This window comes from Xiphophorus hellerii, chromosome 4, assembly GCF_003331165.1.
Source record: "Xiphophorus hellerii strain 12219 chromosome 4, Xiphophorus_hellerii-4.1, whole genome shotgun sequence".
Classification (NCBI taxonomy): Eukaryota; Metazoa; Chordata; class Actinopteri; order Cyprinodontiformes; family Poeciliidae; genus Xiphophorus; species Xiphophorus hellerii.
The window spans coordinates 1,673,983-1,696,336 of NC_045675.1; the positions used below are offsets into that span (position 1 = coordinate 1,673,983).

At 42.5% G+C, this 22,354-nt stretch overlaps 1 protein-coding gene across 1 annotated transcript in view; it reads left to right on the top strand.

Moving 5' to 3' along the window:
• The window catches only part of LOC116718629 (serine/threonine-protein kinase BRSK2-like), a 99,705-nt gene that overhangs the window by 68,142 nt on the left and 9,209 nt on the right, over positions 1 to 22,354 (top strand). Inside the window, exons 5-14 of the mRNA XM_032560775.1 lie at positions 548 to 664; positions 3,292 to 3,325; positions 3,657 to 3,725; positions 11,768 to 11,914; positions 12,011 to 12,042; positions 12,770 to 12,934; positions 13,022 to 13,119; positions 13,617 to 13,767; positions 19,085 to 19,145; positions 21,541 to 21,748. Of these exons, the coding sequence (XP_032416666.1) occupies positions 548 to 664; positions 3,292 to 3,325; positions 3,657 to 3,725; positions 11,768 to 11,914; positions 12,011 to 12,042; positions 12,770 to 12,934; positions 13,022 to 13,119; positions 13,617 to 13,767; positions 19,085 to 19,145; positions 21,541 to 21,748 (1,082 nt within the window). The remainder of the gene's footprint in view (positions 1 to 547; positions 665 to 3,291; positions 3,326 to 3,656; positions 3,726 to 11,767; positions 11,915 to 12,010; positions 12,043 to 12,769; positions 12,935 to 13,021; positions 13,120 to 13,616; positions 13,768 to 19,084; positions 19,146 to 21,540; positions 21,749 to 22,354) is intronic.

Here is a 22,354-nt window from a genome sequence, read left to right on the forward strand (position 1 = left end):
TTGAACGACTCGATTTCTTTCGCTCTGTGTGTTTTTACTGGATGAACCACAGAGGGAAAATCCTCAGCTGCAGGTTTTAACAAATGTTAGCTGTTTATGACCAAAAGCAGAAGTTTATTGTAAATGTTTGCAAAGAAAACTTTACGATTTCAAGGAAATGTTTCACTTTGGGCTAAATGACAAAAACTGTCTGTTTAATTCATCTGAAGCTGTAAGATCAGAAACTCAGTAAACACAAAATGTGACTTGAATGTGGAGTTTTTACACCCAAAGATCTTCTTCACAGTTTAAACAGAAAATATCCACCTTAAATATCCACCTTAAATAAGGATTCAGGAAAAGCCTCCATGGTTTGTTTAGCACTTTAATGTTTTTGCTAACTTTGAAAACATTTAGCTCCCTTAGCTTTCCCTCAATTTAAGACGCTAAATTGATTTGCAAACATTCAGTTGAATAAAGTTTGACCTTTGTGTTGAAGTTTTGGTGACGAATGAAACTGATTCTGTCTCTCTGTCCCCCTGTCCCCCTGTCTCTCTGTCCCCTGCAGCCACAGAGATCTGAAGCCAGAGAACTTGTTGTTAGATGAGAAGAACAACATCAGAATAGCGGACTTCGGCATGGCGTCTCTGCAGGTCGGGGACAGTCTGCTGGAGACCAGCTGTGGGTGAGCATCAACCTGCTGCCTCATTATTTTCCTTGTTTGAGTGGGACCTGTTCAGTGTTGACTGAACGGAGCAGCCGACCTGATGTGAGTGTTTGGAGTTTTCTGAGAGCGCTGCAGAATATTAGCGGTTCCGACCCGTTCGGCCAGAGTCAGGCGTGTGGAACGGCTAAATCCACGTCGCTCCTAAACGCATCACGGAGCGCGGGAGATTGCAGCGTCGGAGGCTGAGCAGAAACTGTCGTTATCATGTAAGCAGCAGCTTCTGATGCGAAGGTTTCCTACCTGCTGCTCGGTTCTGAGGGTCCGGCTGAGACCCAACCGCATGCAGGAAGAACTGAACAGGTTTCTGGAAACTCCTGACCCGAAATAAACATCATGAGTTCATGCAGAGAAAAACATCTAACTAAATGTGTTTAATCAAAACATTTCATTTATTTAAAAAATGGATTTATTTTATTTATTTTTATTAGATTTAGTTTATTTATTTTTATTAGATTTGTTTGAGAAATGATCTATTGAGGAGGAGATGCAAAGAGAAATGCTGAGACCTATCAGACTAGCATTCCAGCAGAGATTTAAAAGCTCTTCCTGGTGAGTCAGCTTCTGTTAGCATTGAGGCAGATAAACTCCCAAATGTTTCCATCAGTCTGTTGAGCAGCTGCTGTTTAAAACAAAGCTTTGGTGGATGGAAGCAGCTGAAAGTCTCAGTTTTCTCCACACAATCAAGCCTCGTTTTACCTGTTGGAAAATAATTCAGAGCACAAAAAAGTCTGAACTTAGCTGCAGTAACATGTTTGGCATCAAAACGTTACATTATGCTAACGCTGCATCTGGAGGGAAAGTCAGAATACTGAAGTCCAAATCTCTGCTGCAGCTGATCATTGTGTGTAAAATCATGTAAGAGCGACATTTAAAGGGAGAGCTGATAAATTTATTTACTACAAGGATCAGCAGCAGACTTCAAAATTAAAAAACTAATTTCTTACCAGGGTAAATTCAGCCTGATGCCTGCAGTCACTCCTCGATTTTGGTGAAAAAATGATCAGATTTCAGTCATTTGTCTCAGAAAACTGAACGATGCTCTTTCATCGGCCGTTTGTGGAACTTAATCTCTCGTAGTCTGAGTTTGGCCACTAGAGGGTCTCAGTGAGTCAGAACAGTGAATCTTTGGTTAATTATCTGCTGTTTAAACTGGTTTCTTGTCATCAGCTGCTGTAAAGTCGGATTTCTGGTCAGTTTGTAGAACCAGAAGCTGCAGATCAGCAGCAGCCATGTTTGTTTTCCTCCTGCAGCGACTGAAACTTTCTCAGATCAGAACCAGCCAGACGTCTCCTGCTCCACGCTCCGACGGGTTCGGGTCAGATCGGCTCCACCAAGCGGCGTTAATGAAACCCAAACGAGCGGAGTCCGGCAGGAAGCTGTGATCGACGGCGCTCGGCGTGTTGTGACGTGTCCGAGTTCTGCCGGTCGACCCGCTTCACTTCCAGCTACATAATTAGGAATGTCATCAGCGGAGATGAAGTGTGTGTGTTTACACACTGCTGGGGGAACCGGGCTCTCCGCTTCGCTGGTTCTGATGAGGACCAGACGGAGGTTCTGCAGAACCGACCTGTCAGAAAAATACAACATATTCATGTTATTTGTCACATTTAAGTTGAAATATTTATTAGCAGATTAATTGTTTCAGATCTGCTGCAGGATCTGTTACACACTGAAAAACACCAAATCTAACCAAGATTAATTCACTGTAACCAAACATTTTCCCCGTGGTAAAAATGAAATGAGGGGAATGAGAGATTTTTATCAATATTAAGGAATTATTTATTTAAAACAAGATCCCATATCTTGATGAAAAGTTATTTTTAAGTTAACTCAGTTTTGCTTTAATGAACTAAAATATTTGCAGCAGAAACTTGACCAAAATTACTTGCTAATATTTTGTGTTTTTGCAGTGCAGGTTGATTGGTCGTCTCGTTTTATTTCCACTTTTCAAGCAGTTTTTCAAAATGTGAAGTAATGAATGTTTCTCACTGCCTGCAAATTAAACCACAGCAACGTTTCCCAACTGCAGACAGGAGAAAACTTGAATCTGACTTTATTCCTGTAGAATCACAACTGCAACATATTAAACATGGAAATCCTCTTTTCCTTCATAGTTTTTACATTTTTATAAAATGAACTGTAAATGAATTACCTCAGTTATGGCCGGATTTACTGAAGGATCTCACACAAGTTGAGAAGATTCAACCGATCAGAGTCTGATTAAAACTCTTTAAATGCATCTAAATAATTGAATTATGTTGAATTATTGATTGGAAACTCCGTCCGTCTTTTCCTGTTTATTCCTGTAGGGTCACTTTTTATTGAATAACATGTAAAAATTTACAATTTTATTTTATTTTTATGTAAACTGACCCCAGACGTTAATAAGGAGCTGGATTCAGAGCTGCTGGTTTAAATCTGCTTCAGATCAACACCAGGAAAGAAAAACTGTTTGTTTCTGTTTTTCTGTCTCGGTTTCTTCGTCTTTTCGCCGTTTTCTGTTTTTCTGTCTCGCTGGCTTTGTGTGAACGGGTTTCTTTCGGAGCATCTCCTCCAGACTAACGTCCGGTTTGCTCTGCTTTCAGATCTCCGCACTACGCCTGCCCGGAGGTCATCAGGGTGAGTGCTTTCTCTGCTTTCTCCTTTCTGTTCAGTAAGAGCTGCTCTTCCATCTCCGCTCTCTTCACTCTTCCTCCTCCTCTTCATCACGTCGCCTCCGAACTCAAATGCACTTTCTTTGTATTTCATCTTCTGAAACCTGTTAGTTTTAGTCCGTATTTCTGCTTAATGCATCTGAACCTCCATAACCTCTGCTGAACTTTCAGTTAGTTTGACGTCAGTTTTCCATCTTTTTGCTGCAAAATCATTTTAATTTCTGAAATAATAACTGATGAACTTCATGTCTGAGTTCTGGTTGAATCTTTCATCGCTGCGTTTTGTCTTCATTCAGGGAGAGAAATACGACGGGAGGAAAGCAGACGCATGGAGCTGCGGAGTCATCCTGTTTGCACTTTTAGTGGTGAGTAACCCTGCAGCTGCTGCAGCATTACAGCACCTGCAGCATCTGCAGCAACACCTGCAGCATCACATGCAAACAGGCTGATGACCGGAACACAAAACTTTATCAGATTCTATTATTTTATTTTAAATGAAGATGAGACTTTTCACCATCAGCGGCTCCCTAACTGAGAAAAAGTGAAGATAAAGAGCTAAAGAGTAACTACGGCAACCAAAACCAGACATAAAACCTCTACAGATTTAATGGGGACTACAAATTTCATCAATTTAAATTTTCTTACAATCAGTTTATTCTGTTGGTTAAATTTCTGAGTATGTTTATTAGTTAGGTTCTGTAGCAAAAAACATCAAAAACTGAAATGACCACAGAAGAATAAATGTGTTTAATATTTTTATTAATATTGTAAAAATATCAACAAGTTTTAAATAATGACACATAAATTATGCAAAATGTTGCAGGATTTACTTTATTCATTTAATTTATTCCTGCTCATGAAATATAGAAAAAATGAAATAGTTCACCATAGAAGTTAAATATTAGAAATAAAAAATGTTATTTTCTGTCAAAATTTATGCAATTTTTGATTACTTATAAATTATTCCAACAAGGTTGTGATGGACCGAGTTAAAAACAGGAGGAGTCACAGGACATATTAGAAAAATAGGGTTTTTTATTTTAACCCAAAGATTATAAATAACAAAAGATAAACTGAGCTCATAAAAGAGGTCAAAGAAACAAAACTGAACTCAGGCAAAAAATGTAAACAAACTGGCTGTACAAACAAACATAACTGACCTAACAAAGAAATGACACACAGGGGTTTATATACTGGCTGATCAGACCAATTAAGACACAATAGGGGTAACTAAACAGAATACAACTACAAATAACACAAAACAAATAACAGTACAGCTAAGTTTGGCTAAACTAAAGACCCAAAACTGAAAATCAAAAATATTAAACTTTAAATACTAATATTTACTTAAATACAAAACTTATCTAAAGAAAGAAACTACAAATCCCCCTGCCAGCAGGAACTAGTGGTTCAGTCCAATCAGCATGTAAGCCTGCTGAGCCCTGGCCCCCATCCTCTGTCTGGTAACTCCAAGGCAGGTAAGTACCGGAGGGAAAAACAAACAGAATTAATCTTAAGCAAACCAAATTAATTTTAAGTTGATATAAATACATATGTTAACTAAATGTGCGCGCTAACAAATAGAACAAATGCATTCAAATCAACTAATAAATGTTTTTATTGAAACTAAAGTGTTGTGTTTGTATGAAAAATGAACTGTGCATAAAAAGAGTTACCGACATCAGAGTGTGGCCATGGATTTGGCCATCACACACTCCCCCACTTCCTGGTCTTCACTCTGGCACCGAGAAAGGTAATCAGCAGTGGTGTTGTCTTTGCCGGGGATGTAGTGAACCTTAAACCGAAATGGCTGCATAGCAAGATACCATCTGGTGATTCTCCCATTAGTGTCCTTCATCCTTTCTAGCCACTGGAGGGCTCTATGATCAGTCTGAAGGGTGAATTCTCTTCCGAGCAAATAATATTTAAATGAGTCAAGGGCCCATTTAATAGCCAAGGCTTCCTTCTCCACAGTTGCATATCGTCTCTCTCTTGGCAGCAGCTTGCGGCTGATGTAGGCAACTGGATGTTGGTCCTCTGGTGGTCCCTGCAGAAGCACTGCCCCAAGACCCCTTTCAGAAGCATCAGTTTGCAACAAAAAGTCTTTTGTAAAATCTGGTGAATGCAAAACTGGATTTTTACTCAGGGATTGGCTAATGTCCTTAAAAGCTGCAACGGCATCTGCTGTCCACTGAATTTTGGTGGGACTTCTGGAACCCGTCATGTCTGTTAGAGATGCTGCTCTAGCTGAGAAATTGGGGATGAATCTGTGGTAGAATGCAGCCATGCCTAGAAAAGATCGTAGCTGTTTCCTGGTTTGTGGGAGCGGACAGGATGCTATAGCATTGATTTTATCAACTTGAGGTTTAAGAATGCCACCTCCAATAGTGAACCCAAGATACTGTATTTCTGTCTTAGCAAGAGCACACTTTGCTGGGTTGATGGTAAGGCCTGCAGAACGCAGCCGATCCAGGACCTCCTTTAGATGGTCAACATGCTCTTCCCAGGTTCTACTAAAAACCACAACATCATCAAGGTATGCACAGGTGAATGCTGAGAGCCCACAGAGTACCTGATCCATTAGTCTTTGAAATGTTGCTGGGGCCCCATGCAGACCAAATGGCAGGACTGTGAACTCGAACAATCCCCAAGGGGTGCGGAATGCTGTCAGCTCCTGGGACTGTTTGGTGAGAGGCACCTGCCAGTAGCCTTTAGACAGATCAATAGTTGTTAAATATCTTGCTTCCCCCAGGTGCTCAATGAGGTCATCAATACGTGGCATTGGGTAGGAGTCAAATTTTGATATGGAGTTGAGGTACCTGAAGTCGATGCAAAATCTTATTTTGCCATCCTTTTTCGGAACCAAACAACTGGGTTACACCACTCACTTGTTGAAGATTGAATGATTCCTAAAGACAGCATGAGGTCCATCTCCTCCTTCAGCTCCACCCGGAAGCGTTCTGGTATCCTGTAACTCATACGCTTTATAACAGCATCCGGTTTTAGAACAATGCTGTGCTCCACCAGAGTGGTGCGACCTGGGCACTCTTGAAATATGTCAGAAGTAATAAGAGGTGTTACCTGAGACTGTTGCTCACTGGTGAGATGGCTTAGGTCCAGCACAGAGGATGTTACTGAAGGCAAATAGTCATTAACTTCTTCCTCCTCATCCACTCTGTGAATAAGCAACACTTCTGTTTCATTCTCCTTCCGTGGAACCCACTCCTTGAGAAGATTAACATGGAGCACTCGACTCCCTCGTTGGAAACCTGGTGTGGAGACTTGGTAGGTAGTAGGTCCAGTTTTCCTCAGTACTTCAAAGGGTCCCTGCCACTTTGCAAGCAACTTGCTGTCAGAAGTTGGCAACATAACCAAAACCTTTTGACCAGAAACAAAACTTCTGTGGCGAGCTTTTTTATCAAACCAAACCTTTTGATATTTCTGTGCAGCTGCCATGTGACTCTGAGCTAACTCACTCATCTGCTGCAGTTTATCCCTCATATGGAGGACAAATGAAATAATATTAACAGGATCCTCTTTACTTTGGTCTCCCTCCCATGCATCTCTCAGCAGGGTCAGAGGGCCCCTCACATCATGGCCATAAAGGAGCTCAAATGGGGAGAAACCTGTGGAAGCCTGAGGAACCTCCCTGTAGGCAAAAAGGAGGTATGGCAACCACTGATCCCAATCAGAGCCTGTATCATTAACAAACTTACGAAGCATTTGTTTTAAAGTTTGATTAAAACGCTCCGTCAGGCCATCCGTCTGTGGGTGGTATGGTGTCGTCCTCATGCTCCTGATGCCCAACAGCTTGTAGACCTGTTTCAATAGTGTGGACATAAAGTTAGTGCCTTGATCAGTTAGAATTTCCTGTGGAAATCCAACCCTTGAGAAAAGTTGAATCAGTGAGGAAGCTACATGTTTTGCTTTAACAGTCTTTAATGGAAAAACTTCAGGATATCTGGTCGCATAGTCTGTAATGACTAGCATAAAGCGATTTCCAGATTTACTTTTTTCCACAGGGCCAACTATGTCCATCCCAAGACGTAGAAAAGGTGTGCCAATGATGGGCAGGGGTTGAAGTGGTGCTTTGGTAGGGACTCTAATTGAGGTTTTCTGACACTCAGGGCAGCTTCTGCAAAATAAAGCAACATCTGATCTCAAACCAGGCCAGAAAAAATACCGCTTAATGCGAGCAGTGGTCTTATACTTCCCAAGGTGGCCAGCCCAGGGAATAGAGTGTCCCAAAGTCAGCACTGTCTCACGAGCCTCCTTAGGGACAACTAACTGCTTAAACTGGCCATGTTGATGGTATAAAATGCCATCCTGCAGTATATACTGCTCTTTATTTGTGTCAGACCCTACAGAGGCCTCCCCCCTAGCCTTCAGCAACAGGGCAGACAAAGTTGGATCATTCTGCTGCATTTGTCTGATGTTTGTGGGTATTGAAAAACCCAGTGGCATATCTGGAGCCACTTCAACTGAAGTCTCACCCAGTGCATGTTGAAATTTCTCCCGCCTTCTTTGACTGCGTGGCTTCCGTGATTTCCCAGGTTCTGTCTGCAGCTCAGCCTCAAAAAAGGGTAAAGCACTGAGTGTTGCAAAATGCTCATCTTGATTTTTAGCTTGGGACCTGGTTACAGCCACATTACAGCTCTGCACATCCCTCAATAAATCATAAATAACAGGCAGATCCTCCCCAAGAACTACAGGATAGGGTAGGTTATCAGCTACCCCAACCTTCAACAAATAGGGAGCCCCCTGCACCTCAACAAACATATCAGCAGTGGGGTATGATTTCTCATCACCATGTATACAGCAAACTGATATTGTTTCAGAAGGGCATATACAATTAGTTGGCACATGGTTCTTGTGCACTAGAGTCTGTGTGCTGCCAGTATCTATTAAAGCATTCATTTCATGTCCAGCAATCTTCACTAGGATGATTTTATTTGACTGCTTTATTTCAGGTTTAATACCCATATTCTGGTGAGGCACAAAACACATTTGAGTTAGCTTACTTTGATTCTTGGGGCACATGGGCTTGGTGTGACCTTCTTGTCCACAGAGGTAACACACTGGTGGTCTTTTTCCTGTCTTGAAAGGCTGATTTTCTCTTAAAAAAGGCTTACCCACACCTGTTGGTAGCTTTTGATGAGGCTGAGAGGGTTGTAGCCGACGTGAGTCTTTAGCAGCTCTCCATGCACTGTTGCTCCAAGGCTGACTCCTACTTCTGGCAGCTACAAACACATCCGCCAGAGTAGCAGCTTCTGCAGCAGACTTTGGATTGTGCTCCTTGATCCAGACCTGAAGCTCAGGACACAGCATTCTCAAAAATTGTTCCAGAATAATCAATTCACCAACTTGTTTCACAGTTTTATCTTTAGGCTGAATCCACTTCTCATAAAGTTCTTTGAGTCTTGAATACAATTCCTTTGGACTCTCATCAAGACTATCAAGGCAGCGAAATCTTTGTCGGTACGTTTCTGGATTTATATCATATTTTTGTAAAATGGCAGCTTTTACCTTTTCATATTCCAGGGAATCATCCACATCCATGTTAACATAGGCGCTGCGAGCCTTACCCGTCAGAAGAGGAATGAGATGAAAAATCCAGTCCAACTTTGGCCAACGATAAGCAGCTGCAATTCTCTCAAAAGTGGTCAGAAAGTGTTCAATATCATCTTCAACAGTTAATTTTTCTAATTTAGGATGATGAATGTGCACAGACTGACCCATTGAGCTGGAAGCTGAATCCTCAGGTTGAGATGTTGCTTGAATCTGATGATCAGTTTGAATTTCAACAGGCTGTGGATCAATTGATGTGGGCTCAGGGGGCGGGGTTGTCCTGGCATGCATTTCCATTTGCAAAAGCCGAAACTGGTGTTGCAAACACTTGAAGCGCTGTTCTTGCTGTGCAGAAACCTCTCTCTGCTTTTTCTCCCGAACTTCCTGTTGTCCCATGAAGGCCTGAAGAATTCCAGCAATATCATGCAGAGTTGGTTCTCTGGTCTCATCATGCTCAGTGTCTCCAGCTGCTGCTGAAGCTCCTCCTTCCATTTCCTCCCTCTCTGACTGCTGGGAAACCTCTTTGGTCTCAACCTTGTTTCCTTTTCTTGGGCGCACACCATTCTGCATGGCTCAAAAATTTGTTGGAGGGGGTTAGTAAAAAAAAAAAAATTACTCACAAAAATCAAAAAATAGAAAAAAAATCCTGCCTCCTCAACTCAAAATCCTCACTTCTGACACCACATGTGATGGACCGAGTTAAAAACAGGAGGAGTCACAGGACATATTAGAAAAATAGGGTTTTTTATTTTAACCCAAAGATTATAAATAACAAAAGATAAACTGAGCTCATAAAAGAGGTCAAAGAAACAAAACTGAACTCAGGCAAAAAATGTAAACAAACTGGCTGTACAAACAAACATAACTGACCTAACAAAGAAATGACACACAGGGGTTTATATACTGGCTGATCAGACCAATTAAGACACAATAGGGGTAACTAAACAGAATACAACTACAAATAACACAAAACAAATAACAGTACAGCTAAGTTTGGCTAAACTAAAGACCCAAAACTGAAAATCAAAAATATTAAACTTTAAATACTAATATTTACTTAAATACAAAACTTATCTAAAGAAAGAAACTACAAATCCCCCTGCCAGCAGGAACTAGTGGTTCAGTCCAATCAGCATGTAAGCCTGCTGAGCCCTGGCCCCCATCCTCTGTCTGGTAACTCCAAGGCAGGTAAGTACCGGAGGGAAAAACAAACAGAATTAATCTTAAGCAAACCAAATTAATTTTAAGTTGATATAAATACATATGTTAACTAAATGTGCGCGCTAACAAATAGAACAAATGCATTCAAATCAACTAATAAATGTTTTTATTGAAACTAAAGTGTTGTGTTTGTATGAAAAATGAACTGTGCATAAAAAGAGTTACCGACATCAGAGTGTGGCCATGGATTTGGCCATCACAAAGGTGAAAGAATATTTCTGGATGATGAGAAGCAAAATAAAAAATGAAAACATGATGCAGTAAAAATAAAATAAAATACAAACACTGAAGCAGGATTATTTTCTGTTATTGAAAAGTAAATTAATGTTAGCAGATTTTTCCTCTGGGAAGGAAAAACTGAAACTTTTCTATCTAAAAGAGTCAAAACCACAATCTGCTTTACAATTATATTTCCTTATTATTTTAATTAGTGCTAAAAATGAAGTTTATGACGTTAAACAACCAGGACTTTACCAAAGTTACCATGGTTACCCTTCTTCTTCCTGCAGCATCAGATTTCTCTCAGGTTTCCCTCTGAGCTGCTTTTAGTCCTGGAGATTAAAACCGATGAAAACAGAAAATTTCAGGTTTTAAACGAAGTTTTTTCAGATTAAATGAATCGAAGCTGCTGCAGAAATAATTCAGAAAACTGTGAGCTTCACTTTCCATCCAGATGGTGAGGAAGAGGAGGAAGAGGAGCTTCCCAAACGTCTTCCAACCTCTGGCGCTGCGAAACGCGACAGTGATGAGTGAGTCGCCACGGCAACGACTTGATTGCTGTTTGTTCGCCGTGTGAAGCGAAGCGTGGCGGCGTCTTGATTAAGGCGGAGCGGGAAGATGAATGTCCCGGCCCGCGTTGTTGTGACAACTCGTTGCCGTGTCGACGGCCATCTGGTGATGAAGCCGTCCTCCTCGCCTCGGACGGCTTCATCACCGCCATCGGGCCCACTTCCTGTCTGACGGACCCACTTCCTGTCTGACGGGCCCACTTCCTGTCTGACGGACCCACTTCCTGTCTGATGGGCCCACTTCCTGTCTGACGAGCCCACCGGTTCTGTCAGCCAGAAACAAGTCCACAAACCGAGACAGAAAATGTTTCAAAGTGAGGCCAGTTCTTCAGAACCCGAAGCCGGTTCGGTTCTGAGAGATGAGACCACAGCACGGCGGTGGCAGCATCATGCTGATGGGAAATAAATCCAGAACAGTCCTAGAGGAAACCAGGACCTCTACTGGGACGGTTCAGATCAGGGGTGTCCAACGTGTGGGTCGGGGGCCATTTGCGGCCCTCTGAGTGATTTTGTTTGGCCCTTAATTACAATTAAAAAACGGCTCAAACCTGATTTTCCAGCTCATGTTGGAGTTTTAAAATATTTCTAGATGAAATGAGAATATAGAGAAAAACAACATAGAATTTGAAACCTTTGAAAGTGGCCAATGTGCCGAACTTTATCAGACATGTTTATGGATTAATTCAGAGAAGACCTGATGGTTTTGGTTAAATAGAGCTGATAATGTTACCTGATCCTAAAGTCTGCAGCTTTGTGTTCCTGCTGGTTAAGATTCAGATATTTGATTTCTCACCACCATCATCATCATCATCATGGCCTCTTCCTCTCAGGGTGCGCTGCCGTTCGACGACGACAACCTGAGGAACCTCCTGGAGAAGGTGAAGCTGGGAGTTTTCCACATGCCGCACTTCATCCCTCCGGACTGCCAGAACCTCCTGCGGGGGATGATCGAGGTGGACGCCGCCAAGCGTCTGACGGTACGCTGCCGACCGAAGAGCCACGCGTTAGAAAACGGGCAAATATTGTGAAATGATCTCAGACGAGTGTTTCCTGTCCTGTGGTTCCTCCTGCAGTTAGAGCAGATCCAGAAGCACACCTGGTACCTGTAAGTACAAACCTGCTGGTTTCACCTGTGAGTGTTTCTCATTATGAGAGCTGAAAAGGATAAAACGCAGCAGCGGATGATGATGATCAAAGCTGTTTTTTTCCTTTCGAAGAAGTGCGTCCATTAGTCAGGAAGGAGAGCAGCTCCTCTGATCTTAATGGATTCACTGTTTCTGGCTCAGAAAAGCAGAAAATGTTGCTGATCAGAGGAAAACATCGACTGTCTGCGCAGAGTTTCTGCTGCTGCTCTAATTTACTAAGATGTGACTCCAAAATGGCTGCCACCAAAAAATATTCAGCACTTTGGATGTTTTTCCATTTTCACTGCGTTTAAAATTCAGTCCTGATCAACAGTTTGTCAGGCGAAAAGAGATAAAATCAGATCCGTTTCTTTCCTTCTGCTTGTTTTTCCTCCAGTAATTTTATTCCTAGCAAGAAACAAAAAAAACAAACAGTAGAAGAAATAAACATAAATGCAGTATCTAAGGATATTATGGAACATGTAAATTATTATGCCTTGGTGTTAGCGTGACTAGCTAGCGTAGCCCACCAGTGGTACAATATATAAATGATAATCTGGGATTATGTTGACCTTTGTCCTGGTTGATCAGTGACTGATGGCTAACTGTGGCGTTAGCTAATGTCAGTTCTGTATTCATATTTAACTCCACCTTTTAGTTCCCACAATCCTCTGCTGCTCCTCAGCATCTCCGCCGTTTGTGTTGCAGGGCTGGAAAAAACGAGCCGGAGCCGGAGCAGCCGGTGCCCAGGAAGGTGTCCATCAGGACGCTGGGCGCGCCGGAGGAGATCGACCCGGACGTCCTGGAGAGCATGCACTCCCTGGGCTGCTTCAGGGACAAGGACAAGCTGACCAAAGACCTGCTGTCTGAGGAGTGAGTGAGACCACCGACCGACCGACTGACCGCCGTGGTGGAGCGGCTCTGCACCGCCAGGCGCTCAGCTCCCTCTTCTCTCCTCAGTGACAACCAGGAGAAGATGATCTACTTCCTGCTGCTGGACCGGAAGGAGAGATACCCGAGCCAGGAGGACCAGAACCTGCCGCCGCGCAACGAGATCGGTACGTCCCTGCTGCTCCCTCAGCCGTCTGCTGGGGTTCAGGCAACCAGAGTACAAGGAAATATTTAAGTTTCTATTTCAGCTTCTGGTTACAATTGTGGGGAAAATTAAAATCTTGTTGTAACAGAAGCAGGAAACAAATAAAATATAATTTCTTCCACCATAGTTTACTTCATACTTGATGCTGGCTGCTGGAAAACACAAGAGTTTAGTTGTTGACTCCAGAAGCTTTTCAAAGATGTCCGGTTGTATAATTGAGCATCTGTTTGCAGCCGTTTTCAGGTGCGAGTGTAAACGTTGAGTTTGGGGGCGTGGCTTGTTTGGATTTAAAGTGACAGGCCTCTAAAACAGTTGAAGATGGGCAGAACTGGTCAGACTGAAATCTCTAATAACATGTTTGTATCTCCTATAGACCCGTCCACCTGCTCAAGGAAGTGTAATGGGTGACCTTTAACCTTTGGGTCCTGAACTGTTGATCTTGTCGTCCCGTCTCAGCAGATCCTCCCAGGAAGCGCGTTGACTCGCCCATGCTGAGCCGCCACGGCAAGCGGCGACCAGAGAGGAAGTCCATGGAGGTTCTGACCGTCACAGAGGGCGGGTCGCCCGTCCCGGTGCGGCGAGCCATCGACATGGCAACCCACGGTCAGAGGTGAGGAGCGGCGGCATGCGCATGGTCCGACTTGTCTCTGGGTCAGATCAGATGTTTAAGGGATCATTTGGATCCACTGGGATCATTTTGATGTATTTGAACAGTTCATGAGAACCAGGAAGCGACTCTGAACTGCAGTTTAATAAATGATCCGCTGCGTCGGCCCTGACGTACGGCCCGGTCTCAGCGGGTTCGGTTCTGGTCCAGCGTGCCGTAGCATGGGTCGGATCTGGTTCAGGGTCTGGACCTGGACCTGGACCTGGATCCGGACCTGGATCCGGGTCGGGTTCTGTGTGAGGAGGCGTGCATGCAGCCTGCTGTCCTGCAGCTCTGAGGATCTTTGTTTTGTTTCTGGGCAGAAATATTGAAAGTCAGGATGAATCAGGAGAAACTGGGAGGTTTGAGTCGTTTCATAACCATGAAGTTTATTTCTGTCTGATTCAAACCTCAAGATATTTGGGCTGCAAGTAACAATTATCCTAATTATCAATTATTCTGGTGATTAATCAGATAAAAAAGCCTTTTTATACATTATAAATATATTAAAAGATCCTAATAAACAAATAATTCAGTTTAGAGAAATAATTCAGTAACAGGATTCATTTAGTTCGATCATTAATAGCGAAGGTTGGATCTGATCTCACAGTTTCTGCTTCAGTACAAAAATAACTGGATAAAAAAAGTTTAATATTTTTTTTACAGACTTTATTCCAGGTGAAGCTAAAAATGCAACCAGAGGATTTATGGGCAGAAAAATGTACAGACAATTTTTTTTTGTTTGTTTTAATCTTGAATGTAAAATGTTTAATTATTTTTAGCTTTGTCTTAATTTCTACTCTAACTGCTCTTTGAGCCAATGACCTTTTTCTGAATCTATAACGATTCATCGATTAGTTGACGATTATTTTAACTAATGATTCATCGTCATTAATACGATTAATTGTTTCAGACCTGCATGTGAGGCTCGTTTTTCTGTGATTTTATTCTCCAGGTTTCTTTTTGTTTGCATGAACTGCAGCTTCAGAGTAAATGAACAAAAACCTTTTGATTCATCCTGGATGAATCCGCTTCCTGTTTCCATCCGCTGGACGAAATCCTCCTGAGTCCAGGATGAGTCCAAACAGGAAAAACTAAATTTCCAGCAGCTGAGATTCTAAAATCATCGGTTGGTTGTAGCAGAACCACCGAGGCTCAGGTCCGAACTGGAAACTGCTGGAACACGACTGGTTCTGTCCACACTGGACCCAGTTTACCGTCAACATGGACTGATGTGATAAAAATCCAGTTTTATAGATAAAGTAAAGGACAAAGTGCTGCACAATACAACAAGATAAAAGCACAAATTTAAAATAAAATACAACAACAACCATAAAACTGAAGTTCAGATCTGAAAGACCAGGAAGGAAAACAGATCCAATCATTTTAACTGGTTTGGCCACCAGTGGAAGGTTTTAAACCATCAGTGGTTCTGGTGCCAGTTAAAGACGTGTTGCTGCGTTTTGGGCCTCCTGCAGCAGAACCATTCATCCCTGCAGGATGCAGCTCGTTACCGTAGTCCAGTCCAGTGGAACCAGAGTTGGCATCAGAGTCCAGTTAAAGCGGATTGAGCAGGCTGGTGTGAACGAACCATAAAACTCTGAAGGTTTCAGGAAACTCAAAGATCAACCAGGAAAACCTGCGAACCGTCGGAGGGAACGTTGAAAACTGGAGCAGAGAGGAAGCAGGGAGAGAGACCTGAGGAACTGCAGCTGGACCGCTCCAGAACCGCTCCAGAACCACTTCAGAACCCTGCTCCAGAACCGCTCCAGAACTTCAGAACCGCTCCAGAACCGCTCCAGATCCGCTCCAGTACCGCTCCAGAACCGCTCCATCCACCCGCTGAGATTAAAACTCCAAAATAATTTTTCTGTTGGCCTCAAATATTAAATATTTGAGGCCAACAGAAAAAGAAAAGTTCAACTAAACCAATCAATGACACGATGAATGGATGGAAACAGTTAGTGGAGTTTGACCTCTGACCTCTGAATGCATTTCCTCCTTTATTTCTCGACCTTTGCATGAGTATTTTAACCGTTTCTCTTTATTTGATAACGTTTCTGTTTCTCGTGATGCTGCATGCTGAACCTCTGTCCTCCTTTATGTGATCACCTTTTCTGTCTCTTCGTTTCCTTCCTGCCTCTTTGTTTTTTCTGTTTTTCTTTTTTTTTTTAGCAAATCTGTTTTCAGTAAAAGCTTGGATATCACAAACGCTAACTGCAGCAAGGAGGAAAGGTACGGCTCGGCTCCGTTCCTCGTCTGTTGTCTCCGTTCAGCTTTTCTCTTTTGCTCCGTTATTTTCCCTCCCAAACGTTGAAGCTGCAGCAGAAACTGTTTCTATTTCCTGTAGTTTTTGTTCTTTGGGGGCAAAAATGTTCAAATCTGAAGACAGATTTTCTTTAAAATGAAACGTCTATGAAGAGATGATAAAAAAGGAAGCAACCTCCAAAAGGTTAATAAACAGTTCAAGTGTTTGACAATAATTATTCAAAAATACAAAATGTGACTTTTTTAAAACTTTGAGTCCCAACAGATTTACTTAATTGGAAATCTAAGATTGTTCAGTTTCCAATGCAGTATGCTAATAAAGTATATAATCATAACTCCAGACTCAGTAAAACTTTAAACCACTTTATAAAAGTTAAATAAAGTCCAACTCACCGTTTGAAGCCTCAGATAAACTGACAGAGCAGAACCACATCGAACAAAAACTGTCTTTTTACATCTAATGGGTCAAATGAAAATACTCTAATAAAACATTTAGTCTATAATTTAGTCTTTGGTCAATAATTCAACATAATTTGCTGCTGAAAACCTTTAAAATTTCCTTCAGACGTGTTTGTTTCTCACAGTTTTTTATTGAAACTCCAGTTTTTTAAGCGTTTGGGGTAAAAATTGGAGGAAAATTTAATAATAAATCCCAACACTGGAGTTAAATGTGAATGAATTTTAAACTCATCGCTTCCTTGTGTGACATCTGGGGGAAAAATCTAAAATAACTCAGACAAGGAATCAGGAACAGAACCACAGAACCTCCACGGTTCTGGTCCAGATCAGACGACAACAGGCCAGAATGAACCGCAGCCATGAGGTTCAGGAAGGAGTTCTGACCTCGACCCGCAGGTTCTGTTCAGAGATGAACGGGTTTTAATGAGAAATGTGAAGAAAACAGAAAATGTGACTGAAAAAGAGAACAAGATGAGCTGGAGGGCCAGTCAGTGAGGAAACAGCCATCAGTGTAAAAGCAACTTGAAAAACAGATTAACGATCTGATCTGTTAACGAGCGGCGCTACATTTGGAAAGTCTGATATGAAATACGAACCTGTTTCCTTCACATCTGAGAGTTTGGACTCAAACTCTGTCAGCTGGATGCTGAGGATGATGCAGATGAACCAAACGGTGAAGTGAAATCCTGGATTCGTTTGTTTCCTGTCAGAGGAGCAGGAACTTCCTCCTCCACTGCGGAGCGGGGATGATGGTGCAGCTGTGAGGCGTTGGAGTCGGCAGGCAGACGCCATGTTGCTGCGGCAGGAAAACCCCGTTAGCGAGTCGTTTGTGGGCCTGGATGCAGATTAGCATAAATTAATTGGCAGGAATGCAGATGGAGGACAAACAGCACTCAGCAGCCCGTTATCTCACTCATCGTCTAATTGGGGCGACGCGTGGAAACGACGCCTGTTGCAGCAGCAGGAATTAATTTAGCCGCTGCGATGCGGAGAGCTGCCGGCGTCCGGACTGGACGGCCGTCACCAGTAATGAGTTTTATGTTAATGGAGCTCCTCATGTGAAGAGGCGGAGGCGTGGACAGAGTCCGGCTGCTGCTGCTGGATCAGGCGGTGATCCGCTCAGCCGATCGGGAAACAGGATGATGATGTCATCACAGATCCTTCACCACCGGTTTTATTAGGAATCAAACCCTTCACACAGTTGGACTTTTATTTTGAAGAGTATTTTAAAAGGTAGTCCAAATAAAAACCTGCAGAGTTCCTACAGGGTGAAAAAATCTGGGTTTCAGTTATTATGAAGTCTGGAACATTTCTGCAGTAAAACCGAACAGTTTATCCTCCAACATCCTGGTTTTATTGCCTCCTTTTGTTTTCTGGATGTTTCTGTCGCCGTTTCTGCCTTTGAGGTCAAGAGCGTTTAATTATGATTTACTGCTTCCACTTTTTAATTTCCCACAAAGTGAAGCTGCAGCCAGACAACATCAGCAGCTCGGCGTGTTTCCACTTCCTGCTGCTGGTCTGAGGCGACGTCAGACTGGAAAACGGGGAAAATGAAAAGTTAATGAGACGAGAATGAAAAATGGAAAATGTGATGATGAGCAGAAAGAAGCAGCAGCGCTGATGAATAAAACGTTTGATGCGTGTTTAAAATGCTGACATGTTTTCATTGCAGCTCAAACTTCCTCCATTTACTTTAATAAATCCAATAAAACATCTGACATAATTACCATGACGTCACTTCATCACCAGCTGTGACTTTCATTGAGTCTCTGACTGTTAAACTGGTTCCAGCATAAAAACCTTTTGATTCAAGACATTTAAAACTTCAGACTTTATCGTCTAACATCAATTTTAAAATTCAATAAAAACAGTAAAAATCATTTTTTTAATGATCTCTGCAAGAAGAAAAACAAACTTCAGTATTTGTTGATCTTTAATATTATCAAACAGATTCACTTTGTTTAAAGGTCAAAGGTCACCCAGGCCATAAAGCATTGTTCTCAGCTAAATATAGAAATGACTGTTTATAAACAGAATCAGTTTTTAATCTGTTATTAATAAGTCAGTCCCTCCAGGTATAGACAGATTTAATGTTTATCATTTATAATCATGTTAAAATCAGTAAATATGCTAAATATTACACAGTTCTACTAAACATCTGGTAAAAATGTGACAAAGAAAGTGTCTCTCAGTCAGAACAGATTAGATAAAGTGGAATAAATCAGAATAAAATAAGATTTAATCATCATGTCCAGCTGGTAAACTGGTTTTTCTCCCCAAAATGTTTAATCCCATATTTATTTTCCTCTGGTTTTATGTATATTGTTGCACAGACAGGAGAGAAGAACAAACACAAACTACATTACAAAATTTTAAAATTGACAAATATGAAATGTTTGGTTTCGTCAAAACAGATGAGAAATTAAAAACATGGGATAGGAAGTAAAACAAGTTCATTTCTTCAGTTGTAAATGAGTAAAAACTAAAGTTTGATTTCAGATGTTTTGTTGCTGAAATGTTTCTGCTGAATTCTAACCTGATGTTGCTGCTTCAGGTCGCGGTCGATCAGCGGAGCGTCCTCCGGTCTGTCCGCCAGCCCCCTCAGCAGTCCCAGGGTAAGCCTTCGTCCTTCATCCCACCTGGCTGGCTGGCTCTGCTGGCATGCTGCACACACACACACACACACACACACACACACACCCACACACACACACACACACACACTCACACTCCTCCACCTCAGACTGTCATCAGCAGCCACTTCAGACTTCATCCAGCCTGTTGGACGCAGAGCGTTTCCTGAATGTTGGGACTTTTCATGGTGAAATCCTTCAGCTCTGGTGAGAGGAGATGATGATGGTGATGATGATGGTGATGATGATGGTGATGAAGATGGACCAGCTGGCGTCACACAGAGCTTTAGATGAAGTGATTCTGGATCCATCTCAGATCCAGAATGTTCTTCCATACGTACCGACCACCAGAGAGAATCTGGACCGTTTGGTTCTGTCCTCATTAAATAAGTTTCTGTTTTACAAAATGACCTATTTTAATGCTGGGGATGCCACTAAAAAGGCCTGTTAATGTAATAAATTAGAAAATATAAGTAATAAAATTCAGAAGAAAGATTAATGTTTTTCTGGTGCTAATTTGTCTTGATTGATCTTAATATTTTCAGTCAGTCAGGTGAATTAAAAAGCCAGTTGGCCTTAATGTTGTTTTTATAGCACAGCTAATGTGCTAACTGTAAGAAGATATTAGTATAACTCATACATAACGCTTTATCGCTTTACAGCGTTATTAAAATACTAACTCACCAACACTGACAATAATCCATATGGTAACACACCTCAATGTTATCAACATTAATAATGTTCTAGCTGACCTTAATTACAACATTAGCATCCCAGTTAGCATGCTAACTGACCTTAATATTAGCATAATTTATATAAAATAATTGTAACCAAAAGTTAAGTTGAAATCAATTCACCAGATGACCTTAACGGAGATATTAGCATAGCTGAACTGCTAATTGATCAATATTTATTTATATTAATACTCTATTTATCAATATACATATATCAATATATAAATAAACAGCTAAGTGATCCTGATTGTAATATTAGCATAATTAATGTGCTAACTGTAATTTTATGTCAGCATAGGTAACATTCTCAGCTTTAGTTCACACTAGCATCATTAAAACACAAACAGTCTGTGAGAAAAAGGCAAAATTTCTCTAAATAACTTGGAGTTAAACAAAAAAAATGAAATAGTGAATATGTGGGGATCCACTGTAATCCACCTCAATGACATAGCAGCAAAAATTATAAGCTAACTGACCTTTATTGCAATACTAGCATTTAGGCTAACATACTAACCTAGCCATAGCTGTCATACTTAATATGCTAACTAGCCTTTAGCGTGATATTAGACTTGTCAATATTTAGCAGATTATTTGACAAAAACGCCAGCTAATTCCTAATCAGTTAGCATGATGACGATGCTAACTGTTAGCATGATGACGATGCTAACTGATGGTCTCCACTCTGAACTGGCTGCCTGGTCTCGTGTTTCTGGTCCACTGCGTTCTGTGGGTTCTGGCTGATCCGGCCCGATCGGATCAGTCATCCCCACGGCTTCCTGTCAGCACTGAGCATGCTCTCTGGCTGCTCTCCTGGCGGAGGGCTAAGCTAAATCTGTTAGCTGGGTCACCAAGCTGCTAGTGTTGAGGGATGCACCGATGTTCCAGAAGATAAAGTTTTCTTTACTGTTGGGTGATTTTCAGATCAAATGCTAAATGAGGATTAAAGCTACAGCTACATGGCTTTGAACTCGGTGCATCCTTCATGAATGCTTCACTGCTGCCTCCTGATTGGCTGATCACTCTGCTAATAGCATGTTCTGTTTTCTTTCTTTCTTGCACTCTCACCTCCTCCTGCCTGCTCCACTCCTCCCACCATTTTGTTCCTTTTCTGGCTGTTTTAATCTCATTTCTTCTGTATTGGATTGAACTTTTTTTGGGCTGTGGTGTTCTGGCTTTCTCATTGGCTGACGCTGCTGTCACGTGTCACGCTGCATGGCCAACCGCAGCCCCACCGCCGGTTTTTCGTCCCGCCCCAGTCCCCCGATCTCTGTCAGTCCCCGAACTGCAGCCCTACGCACCTGAATGGGGTGGGGCCCCGCGCGCCCTACCTGCCAAAGATGGGGTCCCCCCTCATGCACCCCCGCACGCAGACCCTCCCCGCCAAGCCCAAAGTGTCAGAGAAGCCCCTGCAGACCACCAGGTCCAACCCGCTGCCCCACACGGCCCAGACCCCCGGCGCCCCCAAACCCGAGCCGTCCACGGCGAGCCAGCCCCTGGCCCCCAGCAGCCCGCGGACCAGGCGCCACCCTCCCCTCACCGTTCCCCCCAAGCTGTCCATCCCGCTGTCCCCGGTGCCCCCCCTGTCCCCGCTCCGCCGCCACCTCCACCCTGACCACAACGCCAAATCTGTCCCCATCACGCAGGTAACCCCCCACCCCTCCCCCAGGGGGAGCCCCCTCCCCACCCCGAAGGGCACGCCGGTGCACACGCCCAAGGAGAGCCCGGCCGGCACGCCGAGCCCCACGCCGCCGCCGAGCCCGTCCATCGGCGGGATGCCCTGGAGGACGCGCCTCAACTCCATCAAGAACAGCTTCCTGGGATCGCCGCGCTTCCACCGCAGGAAAATGCAAGGTATGATGGGAAAACGCTGCGGTTTCACTTCATCTGATCCAAGTCATCCAAACAAACATTCATCGAAATGCAGCACAAAATCAAACCGCTCTGGTTTTACCTGCAGCAGCTGAAGGAGCCTGTTTAATTTAACACACATACAGTCACCTAAAAAATAAAGTAATGGTTAGAAAACGCTGCATATAGAATAAATTTATATTTTATTTTGGATTTAGACAGAAGGAAAAATCAAACACTGGATATTTAATGATTTCAAATTTACATTTAGGTCTTAAAAATGGAAAAACAATGTTTTATTTTTGCGATTTTGTTTTGAAAACCAAACATAGATTAGTTATTATTTTATATTTCATCCATCTGGACTGACAGAGAACCATGGTGGTTCTGGAGGAGCTGCAGAGATTCACAGCTCAGGAATACAAAACTCTGGAAAAGCTGCTGCAGTTTGTTTGGTCCGTCGAATCCCAGATTAATAATAAGTTATGATTCATGCAAGATGGAAGGTGAAGAGTTTAAAGGAGTATTAATACTTTTACAACAGATTAGTTCCTTATAATCGTTTTAATGAATGTAGGAAAACTGAATGTGCTGATTGTTCATTAGACA